Source organism: Fukomys damarensis, unplaced genomic scaffold (assembly GCF_012274545.1).
Source record: "Fukomys damarensis isolate Sample0158 unplaced genomic scaffold, DMR_v1.0_HiC HiC_scaffold_4, whole genome shotgun sequence".
NCBI classification, from domain to species: Eukaryota; Metazoa; Chordata; class Mammalia; order Rodentia; family Bathyergidae; genus Fukomys; species Fukomys damarensis.
In genome coordinates this window covers 24,234,488-24,253,261 of record NW_022900916.1, presented here as the reverse complement: position 1 = coordinate 24,253,261, position 18,774 = coordinate 24,234,488, and the positions used below count along the sequence as shown (strand labels likewise).

At 40.2% G+C, this 18,774-nt stretch overlaps 1 protein-coding gene across 2 annotated transcripts in view; it reads left to right on the top strand.

Annotated features, from left to right (window-relative positions):
* Rapgef5 (Rap guanine nucleotide exchange factor 5) overlaps nt 1–18,774 on the top strand; it is a 187,236-nt gene that overhangs the window by 26,416 nt on the left and 142,046 nt on the right. For both annotated transcript variants that reach the window (XM_010641103.2, XM_010641104.2), the window contains exon 6: nt 16,240–16,288. In XM_010641103.2, the coding sequence (XP_010639405.1) occupies nt 16,240–16,288 (49 nt within the window). The remainder of the gene's footprint in view (nt 1–16,239; nt 16,289–18,774) is intronic.

Here is an 18,774-nt window from a genome sequence, read left to right as displayed (position 1 = left end):
CCCCTCTGGGGTCTTTGGGGCCTTCCTGGTCTCTTGTCGCGCAGGTCGGGGGCTCCCGCGCAGGCCGGGAGCTCGCGCGCACGCCGCCGGGTGATCGCAGACAGGCAGGCAGGCAGGCAGCTTCATTGTGTTTTTTAAAGCCGCTGATCAGACTTGGGAGTAGCCTTGCTATTCACAAATTGACTTTGGTAACTAGCCGCTGAGCTTATTGACAGTCTTTGGCAAACCTGTGTCCCAAAGTCTTTATCCATTGGCTTGACTGTTTGGAACATTTTCTGGCCTTCGCACAGAGTCTTTAGTTCTGCTTCAGCTCCATTAATAAAATTGTAATTGCAGAAAATCATGCTTGAGTGGACCAGGTGTGTGGATGAAACTATCTGCAGGGTGTTACAGACCAGGTCTTTCCACCTGGGCACTGCTTGGAGGATGACAGTTTTTTGCTTCTCTGGACTACAGCTTAAAGTAGTAATTTTTGACTAAATATGGTGGTCAGTGGTGTAAAACTTCCTGTGACATGAAATCTTCACAGTATGTTATGAAAAAATACTGAGGAAGACCTTTGTAGTTTGAAATAGTGACCAAAGAGGAGTTCCCTATCATATACAAAATCATAATTCTGAATTAAAGAAACCACTTACTATGGGCCAGGTACTGTGTTAAATACCACATGGATATACATACATGTTCTGCTGAACGATCCAGCAGCACTCTGAAGTAGCGAGTATTATCTTTAGTTTGCAGATGTGAAAAATTGGGGCTGGGAATACAGGTCAGTGGTAGCGTGCTTGCCTAGCATGCTCGAAGCCCTCAGTTCAATCCCCGCCCCCTCCACACACACTAAAAGTTATAGAGGTTAAGTATCTTTACCCAGCTAGAAAGGAACAAAGCCAGAATCTGAACTCAGAATTTTTAAACTCCCAGTCATGCTCTGCCATGCATCGTTTTTTTTCATAATGTAACATAATGCTTTGGACAGTTTCATAAGGGACAAAAGGCATGTAAGATTTGATTTGTACAGTCATATCAAGAAGACAAGACACATATACTTAAAAAAGTTAACCTATGAATGTATACATATTCAGGTTACAATCTAGGAGTCTGCTCAAAACTAAAGCAAATGTGGGGAATTTTTTTTTTTTTGGTAAATTATGCATTGCTTTCAAAGACGTACTTACTAAGGGTGTAAATTTAGGAAGTAAGCTGGATTTTGAAGCATTGAAAAACCGGAGAAGTATTTGGCAGGTGTCCAAAGACAGCAAATGGAAACATGGATATCCTTACATAGGAATTAGAAACTGATTCTGTGCTGCCTTCTCCTGGGTACTTAAAATCAACACCCAAAACCTATTAGAATATTTGTATTTCTTAAGGCTATGTTTTCATGGTGAAAATTAGAGATAAGGATACATAAACATCTTATTTGGGTATGAATGAAATTTGTAATTTTTGTTTCCAGCCTTATTGTGAAGCTTCAGAAATGATGGGCATTAAGTTGTAAACTGTATACACTGGATGCCTATTTGGCTGGATGGACACAAGGGGCACTTACAAGGGGACAGGGGCATGTGGGTGACTTTTGTGTGGCTTGATCCAGGGAAGTCAACCATTATTTGGCTGGTGAAAGATAAGACAGTCTAAGTATCTAGAACAAAACCCTGTGTGGTGCTGGTGGGGAGTTCATAACCATCGATTCAGAGAGGAATTAAAATAACAGAGGGAGCATTTAGAATTTATGAAGAGGAGTGAGGCATAGAACAACATCTTATGGTCTTTCCCCGTGTAACTAGGCATTCTTACAGCCCTGTACTCCTCGAAAGACTTGAGTCCATGCATCATTTTCATCCACTTAGACTCCTCTACAATTCAGGCAACTTTTTGCTTCTTTGTTTTTTTTGTTTTGTTTTGCTTTTGGTAACAGGGATTGTACTCAAGACTTTGCACTTGTGAGGCAGGCAGTGGCACCACTGAGCTAAATCCCCTGCCCTTCCTGCAACTTATATGTAGAACTTCTGTCTTTGAGACTTTCAGTGGTATTTTCTAAATTCCTTCTTGTGGGGTTTTAGGTACAATTCAATTCCTAAACTTCCCATCAAATCCTAATTGTATAAGAAGACAACTGTTGTAAGTCTTAGAAGATTTAGAAGGCGCTAACACCCCAGAAGCAGAGCTATGTTGGAATGTATAACTTTCAGTGAAAGGGATAAAGAACCACAAATCTGCTATGGAATTTACTCTTTGCTTTTCTTTAGAAGGAAAAGTGCCTATAACTACCTGCTGTATGATGTCAACTTCACAGCAGCATTTTCTCTGCTTACTGTCCAGAGATTGTGGTGCGACTTTACCTGTTTCCCAGCAACTGTGAGCTTTTTCTCATAGGCTTTCTAGCATCCTTTCTTGTGTCTTGTTCTCACTTTTGCCCCACCTGGAATCCTGCTTTATAGATAAACAGATCAATTGTATCCTCATAGCTATGGTCTGTGTTTAATTTGTCTGATTTTTCTCCCATGCCTTCTTTTAAAATTTTTACTTTCATCAGTACCTGTTTGTAGTATATAATGATTATATTCACTAGAGGGGGCGGTTGATACATGTGCATAGCACATTTTAATTCTTTTTATGTCTTCTTCCCGTGCCCTCCCTGCACCTCTTGGTCCCTTTTCCGTTTGCAAAAGATCTGTCTCTCTCTTTCCTTTTCTATAGAATTCTCTTGGACAATACTAGTTACAGAGCTACCAGAAGCCAGGTCTTCGTGAGAACTGAGCGTCCTGTCCGTGAAAGCATGATACTACAGCATTCAAAGACCAAGCTTACCGATTTCTTACTCCTCTGTCTTCTTGATTCTTTCCTTCCTCTCATAGTTCCCTACTCTCGTGTTTTCCTTTCATACATGGAAAGCTCCTCTTCGCTTTGCCATGTCTCATCTCTTACCTGAAATTTCATTTTCTTTGAGGTGGCTCTTTCACACGGTTCTGCTTACACCCTGTTGTGGAGCAGGGGATGTAAAGTGGCTAGGATTCTTTCCGTTAGTCCTTGCTGACTCAACAGTTTGGATTTGAAACTCTAGAGCAATTCTTTTTTGAGCAGTAATATCTGAAGATAGTAGTGACAACTTTTTAAATTGGAAACGTTCAAATTGGTGCTCATTTCAAAGGCAGAAATAACATGGGATTGGATTTTGATGAATCTTTGAAAACAGAGTATTAAGAGACATGTTTAAGAGACCATATGCTAAGTTAGCAAGATCTAGGAGGAGTCTTCGGTGAGTGACAGTGAAAGCATCTATCACATTGAATACATGATGAACTCAGTCAAATGATAATTTTAAAACACATTTAGATATGATTTTAAGATTGAAAACACCCGGTCTCCACTTATCCCTTTTCTTGGCTGTAGGCCCCTTTCTTTGTGAGGAGTAAAGAAATGGAGTGTAGTTAATCTCTTTCCCTCAGTCTGTCACAGACCTGAGCAGGCTTGTCTGTTCAGAGAATAAAAAGAAACTGCTTCCCTGGGAATGACTAACCTTCTGCATGGCTGCCTCAGAGTCATGGACATCTTGTTACCATATTTTTCTTTTCTTTTGTTTGTTTTTTCTTTTTTGGGTTTTTTTTTTTTTTTTTTTGTATATTTTTTTTTTTTTTTTTTTTGGTTTTTTTTTTTTTTTTTTTTTGGTACCTGGGATCAAACTCAGGACCTTGCACTTGCCAGGCAGGCATGGCACCACTGAGCTACATCCCCAGCCCAACCTTTTATTTCTTACCTGTGGGGAACATGAAATTCTTACTTGGAACCTTTAGGCTGGCTCCATTCCTTCCAGTGGCTTAGTAGCTTAGTAGCTACTATGTGATTTTGGGAAGAGCCATGTAGATTGTTTTGAGAGAAGTTAAGTGAGCACAAGAAGTCATACCTGGTTTCCAGAAGTATTTAAAAAGTGTAGTGGAAATGTAGCACACTGGCAGGGTCACATTGCTTATTTCTCTTGTGCATAAGGAACTGTGGGGCTTGTTACTACCTTCCTGAGGGTCTCCAGATCATTTGGACAAAGGGGTAAAGCTCTTTCAGTTCTCCTTAGGTGGAATCTCACCATAACACTCACGCAGCTCTGGCTGGCTGTACCTGAACAGATTGCTCAGTGTTGTACTTCTATCCCTTGTTAGTGAAAGGGTTCTCATTCTGTGTCTATTCTCCATCAGGATTGTTTTCTTCATTCTGGAGATATATCTCCAATATCATAAAATACAGGTATACACTCATATCCACCTTTTAAAAATTAATGAGTAGTCATCTATAGTTCCAAAGAGACTCTCTGAGCCTACACAGATTATGTGGTAATCACAGCTCTTGCTCTGAGAGTTTTGTTTTGGTGAACAGTATAATATGCACTGTTTTTCCTACTGAAAAGAGAGAATTAGAGGGACATTTCTTTGAAAGTGCCTGTTCAAAGGCTGGAGGTATATCTCAGTGGTATGGTAAGTGCTCAGCATGGATAAGGCCCTGGATTCAATCCCTAGCACCAAGAAAAAGAAAAAAAAAATCAGATGGATGAGAGTGAGTGGACCCTGTTCACGAGTAAAATATGTTTCAGTAAATTCTTTGCAAACAGAGGTAGAGGGCTATAGGTGTATTTGTGCATATATATTGTAGTATTTGGGTATCTATTCTCATTATGAAGAAGACCTCTCTGATATGCAATACATATGGAACATAATAGACTTTTTAAATTGACAAGGAACAGAAGTATACCACCCAGCTCTCAGTCTGAATATTGACAGTCCTATGTTTGTGGAATGTTGCAGTGAAATCCTCTCTGAAGGAGCTGTAACAGGATGACTGTAAATATTTCATATTGGGCTGCTTCTCTACGCATTTATTTAAAATAGCACTTCTTAGGGCCGGGGATTTAGCTCAGTGGTTCTGCCGCCTGCCTTGCGAGCGCAAGGACCCAAGTTCGATCCCTAGTACCAAAAATAAATAAATAAATAAATAAATAAATAAATAAATAAATAAATAAATAAATAGCACTTCTTGTAGTTGCTTTAAATGAAATGGAATTTTCCATAGGTAAGTCAGTTTTATGACATTGTACAGTATTCCATATATGGGGAAGGGTTAGAACACATAAAACAGTGAAAATTAGGTACGTTTTTGGTGATGATGGAATAACATACATTTTAAATTAATTTCTATTATCTCATATTATGCAAATTAAGATATAATGACATTTTTATGTGAATATTGGGTAGAAATAGTATGAATTCCTTCCTATATTTGTGAATGTCAAAATAATGGTAAATCTGACAGTTTTCAGTACTGTGTATCATGCTTTGTAATTTCCTTTTTCTTTATTTGACATTTGGCTCATTCAACTTGAACATAAAGATGTCATAATTTTTTAATTGTAGAATCAAAAATATGCCTGCAATGAATCTATCCAGAAGTAACCCATTATTAACCTTAAGTATTTATTATTTGCTAGAACATTTTAGGTAGTTTTATAAAGGGTTGGAGACATCTCATGAGGTAGAAATGAGGGGCAAATGAAAGGATTAATTTAAAATGAATTTGGGGGTACTGGCTTGGGCTTGAGGGAGTGTAAGAGAAAGTTGTAGGAGAAAAGAGAATTTGGTGTGATCTGCCGAAGATTTTATAGCAGGCAAATCATATTCCAGACCTAGACTGTACTAGCAGGTTGCTATAAAGCCCTGAAAAGTCATGGATTAATTTTTCAGAGCGACGAGGATCAGAGTTGTTCTGTGTAAGTACAATGATCCTGCAGAGATACCCTTCCTGGCATCTACAGGCATTACATGACATGGCAAAAGATACTTATAAGATATAGTAAGGTTACACACGTGGATTGTCTGTGTGGAGCCAGTCTAATCATGAGCCTTTAGAGACAGAGAGTGTGCCCTTGTAAGAGCCTAAGAGGTGGCACAGAGATAGGGAGAGAAATTCCAAGCCTGAGAAGGATTCAGGGTTTCATGCCCATGTGCAAGGATAAGAAAGAGGCCTCTGGGAGGTAAGGGAAGCAGGCAAGAAACAGATACCCCTGTTCTACAGTGCAGGAATGGATTCTGCCAACATCCTGAATGACCTGGGATGCACATTCTCCCTTAGAGCCTCTAGTAAGGAATTCAGACCTGGGGATACCTTGAGTTTGGCTTTCTAAGATGCTGAGCAGAGGACCCAGTTGAGCCACGCTGTACCTGGACTTCTGACCCACAGCAAAATGAGACAACTAGTGGCTATCGTTTTAAGCAGTTCAGTGGGTGCTAATGTGCTATGGCACAAATATGAATTAATACGCACTCCTTGTTCAATGCATGCCCATGATCCCTTGATTCATAATATAGCAGTTCTCCCTTGAATGTCAGAAACTGTGAAGCCAGAGCTTGTTATGTCAGTGGATACCTCTGGTGTTTCAAAGTGAATTTCTGCAACTAAAGTCTGTCTTCATACATTTATGAAAGCTTCCAGAGTTCTGTGAAAATCTGAGTTTACTTTTGAAGCCTGAGGATATAAACACTCGAAGCATTATTCTTTGTGGTTGTTCTTGGCATTGGTGTGCATGTGCGTGTGTGTGCATGTGCATACGTGTGTGTGTGTACGTGTGCATGCTAGACAAGTACTTTACCACCAAGGCACACCCTCAGCCCTGTTCATGACTTACCAGTGAAATATTTCAGCCCCTTTGATGCTTGCTAGTTGCCATGGGAATGGGCCTGGTAGGTGAAAGGTACTGAGTGGAACCAATACTGACTGTCAGAAGTTTACAATTTAGGTGGGACGAAAGAGCTTAAGAATCCAGATATTTAAATGAGGACTGGATGTTTATTAATTACTTTTCTGCACTGAAACAAAATACCCAACACCTGCAATTTAAAGGAAAAGTTTATTTTGGTTCATGGCTTCAAAGTATCCAGTCCATGGTTGTCTGGCTCGCGGGCAGTAACAACATTGTGGAAGGGCCTGGCAGAAGAAAGCTGCTCACCTCATGGCGTCCAGGAAGCAGAGGGCCAAGAGAGGAGCCAGAGAAAGAATACATCTTTAGGCTCCACCCCACTGATTTGCCTCTAACCGGGCCCCACCTCCTGCCAACACATTCAGCTGTTAACTCCTCAGTGGATGGCACTGTGACTAAGTATAGCGCCCCATGATTTATCATCCTTCCAAAGCCCTACCTCTGAACACGTGAGACTTTTGGGGCACAGTGTAGTTCTGAACCGTAACAGGGTGTGTCCTTCACGGTTCAGCTCAGTGATACAAATTATCTCGTGATGATGACAGTGATAGCAAACACGCAGACAGCACTTGCTCCTCATCAGGCTCTGTGCCAGATGCTTTGCATGTGTCAGCTTACTTAATCTTATAATCGTCCTATGAAAATGCAGGGCTGTGACTCCGCCCTCCACCCGGAATCCTACAACGGCTCTCAAGGTTGGCATAAAATGGGGATTTCCTATTCCCATTTTAGGCTTTTGGATTTTAAGTTCCGCAGTTTTTATAGATAGACTTTCTAGCTGGAGAGGGTCTCAGTTGATCTGAGTTTATTCCAGCACGAGTGTTTCTGATGCCACACCCCTCAAGGCTCTACAGGAAGCTCTCCCTACAGATGGAGTCCTCTTCCGTAGCAGATCCCTATCGTGCCTGGGATTTGACTGTGGGTATAGTTCTACTGTTGCTACAGTTACAGTGGTATCTCCAAAAGCACAATGATTGAGGGAAAGACAGTCTCTATGTAAGGAATGATATGTAATATGAATTAAAAGGCAGAGTGAGGCAAGAATTAAATTATATTTTTGAAGATAGATAAACTGTATTACATAAATCCATTCAAGAATTATTTACAACACTGTCTGAATTTTAGAATAATTTGACCTTACCAAAAAATAGAAAAAGTAATTTGAGATTTAAAACTTGGAAATGTAATGATATAAACATAATTAATGTTTAATAAATGTCTAATATATACCTCCTTAAAATATATTTTAAAAGCCAGGCATGGCGGTGCACACCTGTGATCCCAGCATTCAGGAGGCTGAGGCAGGAAGATCACTGAAAGTTAAAGGCATGGGCTAGTGTGTTCAAGGCCAGCCTTAACTAAACTGCATAGCAAGACCCTGTCTCAAAAAAACCTAAATAAAAGGCCTGGGATGTAGCTCAATCTCACGACACTTGCCTGGCAAGCAAAAGGTCCTGAGTTCAATTCCCAATACTGGGGAAAAAAACAAAGTAATATAATAATAACACACGTTATATTATAGGAAATTTTTATTTATTAGGAAATACGTGTGGGTCACCTGTAGGGCTTTGGCAAAATCACAGCTCAAAGATGAGAGCAGCTTTAAAAACCAAAAGGGTGGAAGTACATATCTGTTCCTTTAAAAAGATGTTAGTATGTTAACTTGCACTTTTTTTTTTATTGCTTTCAAGTTTCTGTAGCTTCTCCTGTTCTTTGTGCCATAAAATGATGAGTTTTGTGCAACAAGAAATGACTTTTTGTTTTTGTTTTTTTGTACCGTGGATTGAACTCAGATCTTTGTGCTTGTGGGGCAGGCGGCAGCACCACTGAGCTAAATCCCCGGCCCTAAACACTTGCGTTTTCATCATAAAAAATGAGTGCTTGTAGTAGTGCAAGAACTTGTAGAGCAGAATGATGAACACAGTGCCTGTCGAAAGCCAACAAAGGAGGCCCCGTTACAGAGGACCTTCCGCTAGGGAATGGCGGTGGCTGCAGGACTTCACTCAGAGGAGGTGGGTGACAGCGAGGAGGAGATGGTAGCTGACCACACAAGGCTGGGAAGCGGAGCGGCGCTCCAGACGGGATACCACGAGGAAGAGTCCACTCAGAATACTCTGCTATGATATTTTACTAAGTCCAAAGCACGAGTTATTATGTTATTTATTTGTTGGCGCATGAATTTTGAAGAGTAATAGTAGATACATTAGATGCTGGACTTTGTCGTGGAGAAGTCTTTGAAGGGTTTCCTGGGAGAGATGTGAATTATAAAATTTATATCTTAGCATTGTTAGTCTAGTAAAGAATGATGTGGGAAGGAGGGAGGTAAATTGGAGATGGTGATCAGAGTGGGAGAAAGTGGTAGGTTGGGTTGAATCAGAGATACCTTACTTCCTGCCCTGAAACCACGAATGCATGGTGGTATATCCACTGACCTAACATTAGGGTATGCAGCAGAGCTTTAAGGTGGAGGGAAGCGGTATAAAAATGACTTCACCTTTGAAGGTGTTGAGTTTGAGCAAATAGTCAGACTTTCAGTTCTAGAAAGTGGATGGATATAGGGCTCTGCTGCCCAGGAAATGCAGATAGGCAGATGTAACTGAGTGAAAGGAAAAGAAAGTCAAGAGGGCTGAGCAAGTCAGGGGTAGTGTACACCTGTGTTCCCAGCACTCTGGGAGGCTGGTGCAGGAGTTGTCAAACCAGCCTGGACAACTTAGCAACCTGGGGAGACCCTATCTCAAACTGTGAAAGCACTGGGATGCAGCTCAGAGGGATGACCCTGGGTTCAATTCCCAGTACTGGGGACTGAGGATAGATCACTAAGGAGCACCAAATCTTAAAAATAGGCAGAGAAAAAGAGGAGCCTGGTGAGAAAGAAATTGTAGCCAGAGAAGAAAGATGTAACCCTGGAGCGTGTAATGTCATGAAATCCCACTGTTACACAGGAAGGAAGGGTTAACAGTGTCAAACCGTGCAAGGAGGACGAGGCATACAAAGATCTCTGTCCATCACACTGAGCCCCCAGCAGGTGACTGTCTCCTTGTCTTCATGTGGATACTCTGTGTGCCTCGTGACCATACACTAAATGTTGGAGTCGTTATTGTTTTGTAATCTGAATATCATTCCTGTAGTAATAGTCCTAAAAGCATTGCTGTCCAATCAGGTAATCGCATCCCCATTGTAAACTCACACTGGGCTTGTCATCAACTACTATTAGGTCCTTTTAATGTGAACCTCCGTCAAATGAGAATATGTAGTTTAAGACTTAAATAACAGACTATATATATGTCTTTGCATAGACAGCTATTTTTGTAGTGATAGTAAAATTAGCAACCATATCTGTGCACACACACAAAAAAATTGTCTATGTAAGAGATTCTTGCATATCCCTAATTGCCTTGAAGCAGATGAGTAAGCATCAGTATATTTTATCATCCCAACATCCTTAACAAACACCTCTTTGATGTGACAGCAAATATTGGGGTATGTCTTTGCATAGACAGCTATTTTTGTAGTGATAGTAAAATTAGCAACCATATCTGTGCACACACACAAAAAAATTGTCTATGTAAGAGATTCTTGCATATCCCTAATTGCCTTGAAGCAGATGAGTAAGCATCAGTATATTTTATCATCCCAACATCCTTAACAAACACCTCTTTGATGTGACAGCAAATATTGGGGAAACAGCTACTTAGTAAATAAACTGTTAGGTGGAGGAAAGTGTTGTTCAGAGAATGAAATATAGCTTTCTTGATTTCTAATTATTAGTTGACATTAAAAGATAATCACAAGGTTACCCAAGTGTCAAAACTGTGGCAGTGTTAGCTCCTCAGAATAAAATAATGAACTTGCTAATAAGAAAGCAGAGTTCAGAAAAACAAAGAAAATTGTGAGCCAGCTTGTGCATACTTCTTCATAGGAGAAAGTAGCAACCGTTGTTGCTCAGTTTATATTTATTTTTTCTAGAATTCTTAAAATTCACAGTAGCTTACAGTCTGGTTCAAAAGTTTAACATGTTTGGAAATAAAGTATGGAACAGCACTAGATTATGTTTCTTCTTACATTTAAGATATTGAGCCAGGTATGGTGGCACACACCTGTAATCCCAGCACTCAGGAGGCTGAGGCAGGAGGATCGCCATGAGTTCAAGGCCAGCCTGGACTACACAGCAAGACCTTGTCTCAAAAACTACTACAACAAAAACAAACAAATGAAGAAGAAGAAAAAAGATTGTGAAAATAATCTCTGTGTTTGCCAAACATTTCTATCATGGCATCAAAATTTAAATGCTTATAGATTTACTAAAACCCTTTAAGAAATTTGTGAATCATTTATTTAACTTAAAATTAGTTTTAAGTAGGGCCAGAGATTTAGTTCAGTGGTGCCACCACCTGCCTCACAAGATCCCGAGTTTGATCCCTGGTACCAAAAACAAAACAAAACAAATTAGTTTTAAGTAAAGAACAACTCTTTGGTTAGCTCTGACCTTCGCCAGGCTTAGTCTGTCCTCCCAGAATGACCTTTGACTTTCTCCTGGTCCTCTGTGTCTTGGTCCAGGAAGCCTGCTCACGTTTTCTCAGTTAACCTCTCCCACTAGAGGCTCCTGGTACTCAGGGTTTTCATTTGATACTTACTGTTGCCTTTTGAGTCTTAGCTTTTGATGCAAAACAGCTTTGTGAGCATTTGGGTATTCAAGCTGAAGGCATTACTAAAGGGCCAGGAAAAAAAGAAGACAGAATGCTAGAAATAAGGCTGGCTGTGATTCTTACTGAATTTCAAGGCTCTTTTGTGATCAGTTCTATTAAGGAGAAAGCCAAAACATTTCAACATGCTTCTGACTCTAGGGTCTGTTTGGTAACCGCTGGAGAGGGAGAAATTGGGGCTCTGGCTTATCAGTCCCTCAGTCATCCTCTATTTAGCTATTCACAAGGGCAAATAAGTCCTTGGATGCATGTGGTTTGAATAATACACTTTCTTTCTACATCGAGTAAACTATATTTAAATAAAAATGGAAGCTTTGTAAAAAGCTTCCTTGCAATTTTCCATGTACTTGAGTCTGTCAGCCTGCTGATACAGTAAGTGAATCTAATCATTTGACTGGGTTATAGCATAATTTTATCTCTAAGACACAGCGAAGGCCATGTTCCCTCACTAATCAATTAAATAAGAGGAGAGCAAAATAAGAAGTAAAGACTGATTGTCAGTAGATATGAACATAAGAATGAAATGTGGAGCCTCAGAGAAGCAAAATGTGTCCTGCTCTCAGCCCTGCACCAACCTGGAGCCCTGGGGGGCTGCAAAGACAGAGACCCCTGCCCCTCTGCCCAGGGAGGCTGGCTCCATCTTGGCTGGTGGGTGAGTCTGGCTGATGAGCGACTCCAGTGTGAGTCAGGTTTGAGAACGACTGAGATAGATGGAAATTCAAGCTGTTTAAAGAAAGCTTTTCTTAATGGACAAAAGTAGTTTTCTAAATAGCCATTGGAGAATAGGAGCCATGAGAAAAATAAAGGAGAGAAAGTTTCAGTATGAATTTACCAGAGGGTTTGTTTTGGTTTTTTGAAAGCATCTTGCTCTGTAATCAGGCTGACCTTAAACTCATGGGGATCCTCCTGCCTCAGCCTTGTGAGTGCTGCGATTACAAGTTTGTGCCACCTCACCTGGCAGCAGAGGGTTATAGTCTCTATTCACAATTCTGAAATAGAATAGCTCTGAAAAACAAGATTTTTATAACTTACTTGGTGGCAAAATCTAACCAAAATTGAACATATTTGGTATCAAGACTTGAGGCTTTTTTGGTCTTCCTTTGCCCCATTTGGTGTGAATAATCACGTATTTCATCACAGAAATATTAATGTGTTTGATAAGTAGCTGCACCAGATTTCATTGAGGATAGGATGTAGGAAGGATAACTTCATGAAATGTACAAAATTTTGAATTCTGAAATGCGGTTAGCTCCATAGGATTAAGAAAGGAGAGGATTATGAAAAGACAGGCCAAGATGATAATTGACATTTCTTCTAATCACCTAGGCAGTGGTTCAGCTTCCACATTATAAAAAGAACAGTAGCCCATGTCAGAATGTGCCTCATGGCTTTTACACGTACTTCTCAACCCTCCCTGAGAGGGGGTCCTGTGGTAGGCACGCTGAGAGGAACTAAGAAAATGACTGTTGTCCGGAAAGACACCTCAGCAGCTCTCCAGGAGTGTGGGAGGCTCTTAGCTGCGTGGTTCTCTATCAGGGTCTCTTAGGAGGTTGCGTTCAGAATGTAGCCAGTACCTCGTCCTCTGAATGAAGACTTGGCATTGCTGGGGGACAGCGTTCCTTTTCCAATGCTAATATGTCTCTTAGTATGGAAAAAAAATTCTAACCTCTCTTTATGCAGTCGCTCAAAGTCTGATTTTTTCAATATAAACTTCATAATTTTTGCAAAGGGGTCTTCGGATCCTTCTAATGTGTTTTGAAGATTTCTGGTGGGAGTGGCTTAGGGTAGGGGAACTGTCTTCCCTTTGAAAGTTCTTTGTCCTCTTTTCTTTGAGCCATTTCACTCCCTGAGGTCCTTTGTATTTCTCTTAAGCACTGTGTGTCGTGTGTGTATCTACCTCATGTGGGCCCCTGAATGAGTGTCCATTGCTATGGAAAATGTGAGGGAGAAAGCTCCCTGACTCAGTGGTGCTTCCGGCCCCAAAGACAGACATCAGCCACACGATCTGAAACAATTGGTTATGTGGTTGCCAGTGTATTAAAGAAACAAACAAAAAAGATCTGAGAAGACACTATGCGAGCATATAACAGGTGCTTACCCAGTTTGTGTTTCACTTGATCAGTGCTTTCCCTTTTGTGCTTTGAAGGAAGAACAATCTACCTTTTGTTGTTGTTGTTGTTGTTGTTGTTTCTATGCTGCTAGGAATCAACCTAGGGCCTCATCCATGCAGGGCAAATACTTTACACTGAGCTACAGCCCCAGGTTTTTGTCAAAAATCTTTTCCATCCTGGAGAAGAAATATGGTAGCTGTGCTACATTCCACTTGGCATAAAACACATCCTCCCACTGTAGAGATTACGAAGATGCAATGTGTCCAGAAATCTTGCTTATTTTATTTATCTATTTTTTAAAGAAATGCTTAGGTTCTTTCAAAATTAAATTGTAGAGTTCTTGCCTTTCTCACCTCAGATTACTCATTTGTGGTACCTCAAAATGCTCCGTTGTTTTCTTGCTCATCTCGTTCTTCTTTCTTACTGCACCAAATTATTGAGAAGATATAGTGGGATACAGTGTTAAGGATATACTTTCCTTTTTCTGAGCCCTTTATATTTTGAGCCTATTTCTAATTATAGAAGGAAAAAAACAAAAAACAACCAAGGTCCTGTGGAAGGAATTCTGGAAAACTGAAATAGGAGGATGAAAAGGGCTTGTTTTGGATTCTCTGAGGCCAAATAAGTGACCCACCTCATGCTTCATTTTCCATCTCTGTTGTCACAGTAGATCCTCCGGGTGGTCAGAGAATGGGGAGCCACGGGCAGGGTCCCAGTGAATGCTCAGTATCTTCATCTCTGCCTCATGCCCAAGTATTTATGACACTGTGAAGGAGAAAAACGCCCAAATAGGTGATGATGCTACAATAAACTCTGTGAGCACCTCAGCTCAAAATATAACGTATACAGTGATTGGTATTTTAATTTTATTGCTTTTTTATTTGTACACTTCCACATGTTTATAAAAGCTTTGTGTGGTCATTCTTCACTTTCACGCCCCTCGTCCCTTTCCTCCCTCTAATTCTTTAGACATGAGCATTTTTAGAGCCAAACTCTCAAGGTTGGACAGAGAGAATGATTGCCTTAGTGCTATTGTCTTGGTGGTCTTGAGAGTCTTCAGGCATCGAAGAATCAGCTAACTCAGGAGTGTATGCTTTTGAGTGGCATTTGCACCAACCCACAGGGAAAGCAGGGGAATGACATCAGTCTCGGGCAAGCTGCCTCCCTCAGGGTGAGGATGCTGGCCACTGGGAGTGGAGTCTCCAGGGGGTCCAGCACATCCCTGCTCTTGCCTTCCAGTAAATGAATATAAATCAACTTAATTTGAATAGTAAGTCTGCAACTTAACCTTGAACTGCCATATTTTCCCTTTAAAGTGTCATTACTGTAATATATTCAGCTGATCCCAACCTGCACCATTACCACCTCCAAACACCCAAATACACACACACACACACACACACACACACACACACACACACACACATACACACACACTGGAGGGGGAGCTTCTGGGCCGTGTTCTAAAGGAAATGAGAGCTTGGTCATTAAGGAATTTTTATCGCTACCAAGCATAGATTTTCCAAAGATTGTTTTAATGTTATCTTTGAAAATGACTGTGCTTAAATTTTTGTCTCTTTAATATTTATTTTTGAGAATGTTTTTAAGGAGGGCTTTTAAGCATTCACAGTAGGGAGGACAAGAGGGCATGTCAGTGCTAAAAATTTTGGAAGATAAAATAGGGTCTAGAACACTTAGGATTTTAAAGGTCGTCTTGCCTTTTCCTGTCTTAGTCACAGGGACAATATATCTGACCACCACAGCAACTTAAAGGAGCAGAGGTTTGTTTTGGCTCAGTTTGGTCCACATTGAGCTGGCTCTGAGGCAGAACGGCAAGCAGAAGGGCATAGCAGATGAAAAGCTGTTCATATCACAGTTGTCAGGAAACAGAGAAGGGAGGAGCAGGGCAGGAAATACTCCCATCCAGATCACACCCCCAGTGACCCTCTCCCCAACAGACCCCAACTCCTTACACCAAATCCTCTATATCCCCCTGAGGCCCCTCATATAAACACAGGCAGCTTTGGGGGGACATTCTCCATCTGAACCCTGACATTTCACCTACCCTATCAGTCTGTGCACTTGTGTGACAAACATTCAGTGCGTTTGAACAGAGAACCACTTAGACCAGAATCACCTGTCTCGATGTTTCTAGAATTTCTATATAAGCTAGTACCTCTGAGTGACAAATACTATTTAACGTTTTTGTTCAGATATCATAGATATTTTAGTAATTTAATTAGTATTTTCATGGTTTCTGAATGTTGCATAGTTATGTTTTTGAAGTACTCATCCTGGAAGTACTCATCCTGACATATATACCAATGTTTCTCCATATATACATTCTGTCAACTAACTTTTAAAAACTAAGTCAATATGATTTTTCTGAATTTTTGGCCTGAAATTCCTATGTAGAAGTTTGTCTATTACAAAATAAAACAGGGATGACAGTAAACTTAGGTTTCATTGCAACAGCTCCTAACTGGGTTGCATATCTAAAAACAAAGTGCTACGGTCCGGGATTTAGCTCAGTGGTTGTGTTGCTTGCCTCAAAAGCACAAAGTCTCGAGTTCAATCTCCAGTAAAAATACAATAAATAAAAATAAAATGAAATAAAAACAAAGTACTGCTTTGGTGGTTACCTTTTTCCTCTTCTAATTTGATTTTTCCCCTAATGTTTTATTAGGTGCAGAGAGAACTAGCAGCTGTTATTGCTTTGAAAGCAAAGAAGTCTGGTGAGTAGGCTCTTCTGGGGTGGGAGGAAGATTGTAAGTCTGTGGGGAATATTTCACATACTGTGTGGAACCGTGCAGCTGAACATCTCAGGATGTTTTGGTGTAGAATTAGACAAGTGTCACGCTTCTTAAAAGCCATTATCCTACCATCAAAGTAACATAGGATGTTTTATTTTTTTAAAGTAAAATTTCACTGCTTTGTTCTAATTTATTTAAGATTTCAAGGGAAAATTAAAAATATATTTGTAGTTCACTGCAGCCTTGAAAAATGATCTGTCAAGTCACGCTGTGTTACATATCCTAATGATAGAAAACATAGAATATTATACTGGTGGTCTCTTTGTAAGGTTATACATATATTTTACCTCAAAGTGGTTTTCCTACGAGTAATTTTTTAATGACATTTCAAAGCAAGCGTTTTTCATAGGACTGATTACATGGATCAGATCTTATCCTGCCTATAAGATATAATCTATGGAAGCAATAGAAACAAAAATAGGGCTTTCAAATATATCTTGAAGGAGAGAAAAAAATTCTCTACTGAAATCCAATGCGAAATGGAGACTCACTGAAGTAGAAAAATGCTTGCTTAGATAGAAGAAATGTCAGGAAGAGGCATATCTTGCGCTGCTGTTCCTCCCTGTTCAGAGGGAGGAGGTCAACACTGAATGGAATGAAAATCAGGAAGTCCTTGGATAATGTTAAATCAGAGTGAGACTTTTCAGGCAGAAAGACTAAGCTCAAATCGAAGTAGTGACAAAAGTTGAAGAAATATGGGATGGAAATGTCTTAACACATGGCATACAGTTTGTGTTTTTCTTTTTCCAGTTAGAAGCTGTAGGAATCTTTTTACAGCTCAGTTACTTTTGAATCAAACACTGCTGTTGGATTCATGCTACTTGATTTGTTAATTTGGCTGACCTGGAGGACACAAAGACTGCATATTATAAAGGTGGAGAGGCAGAGGCAGAGGTACCAAATGGCAATCTTGCGGATTGAACAGCAAGGGCGGTATGAATAGGGCTCCTCAGCAAACAGCATTAGATTGTGGGTATTTGTAAAGGTGGAAGCCAACATGGAAAAAGGAGGTCAATACAAAAATTATAAGAGGGAAGGCTTCCACTAGAGCTGATCTTGTTTCTTGTCATGATAGATACAGAACTTAAAGTCTGTATGAGTTGGAATGGCAGTGCCTTGGAAAATAGGATTTTTTTTTTGTCTCACATAAGTAGAGAAGTGGTAAAACTAGAGAAAACAAAAAAACCAGAAAATGTGGAGTATGACATTGCCAGAGACAGAACAAGAAATACAGAGTAGGAAGCTGGAGGAAGTGGTGGCGGATTTATCCAGAGAGGGAAGGGAAGGCCTCTGATAGCGGGTGAGACTGCAGATATCCAGACCAGAGGCCTGGAGCAGAGGCATTGCCCCCATGACATGCATGGGACAGCAAGGAGGCAAGAGTGGCCAGAGGCGGGTGAAGCAGGTAGAGAGAGGTAGGCTGCAGATGTTCGGCTGAGAAAGTTGAACTTTCAGAAGGCGAAAGGAAATGAAGATGAATAAGCAAGTATGTTACGTTGTGTAAAAAAAGATGGGTAGGAAGTCAATTTTACTATACTTTGTCTGTTTTTCTATTTAATTGACCTGTGGAGCTTGGAATACGGATACAACTTTGGCAATTTCTCAAGGACAAAGCAAAGTGATCTCACGTACAAGTACTAATGATGGGGGCATAAATTGATAGCAGTTGTTCAGTATGTTCCAGTGTCCCTAAGTAGCTGCATGGCTAGAGGTCCAGTCATAGGACGCAGTTGGGGATGCCTGTGAAGATTAAGTAGAAAGATACCTCTTACAGTGCTTTTTTTTGTTTTGGTTTTGGTTTTGGTTTTTTGAGACAGGGTCTCACTATGTAGTTGAGATTGACCTGGAACTTGCTATGTAACCCAGGCTGGTCTTGAACTCACAGCGATCCTCCTGCCTCAGCCTCCCAAGTGCTGGGATTACAGGCATGCACCACCATGCCTGGCTTACAGTGCTTTTTTTACCAATAAGAAAGTGGAAAAATTCCCTATCATAGATCAATGACCAATGTGATGGGACATTAAGCAGCTTTAAATTTTTTAAAAATAATTAATATATAGTAAAGTGGTGGAATTGTATACAATAGTGTATACTACTTTTCTTTTTATAAGAAAAATGTCGCAATTTATTTTGCTTGTTATAGTAAAGCATGCTTGAAAAAGAATTTGTAATACATTAGTGCATGAAGAAATTGGAAAATCAATATAGATAACCACTAATATTTTTGTAGTTTGTATTTCCAAATACTCTATTATTGTGCAATTACTGCTTATTCACATTAATTTGTGGATTTTAATATAATTTTAGATTTGTACACACTTGTAATAAGTGATATAAACAGTTGCCAGGTACCCTTGTCTAAGCTTCCCAGTGGTAACATCTTGCAAAGCTGTGGTTCAAGGGGCCGG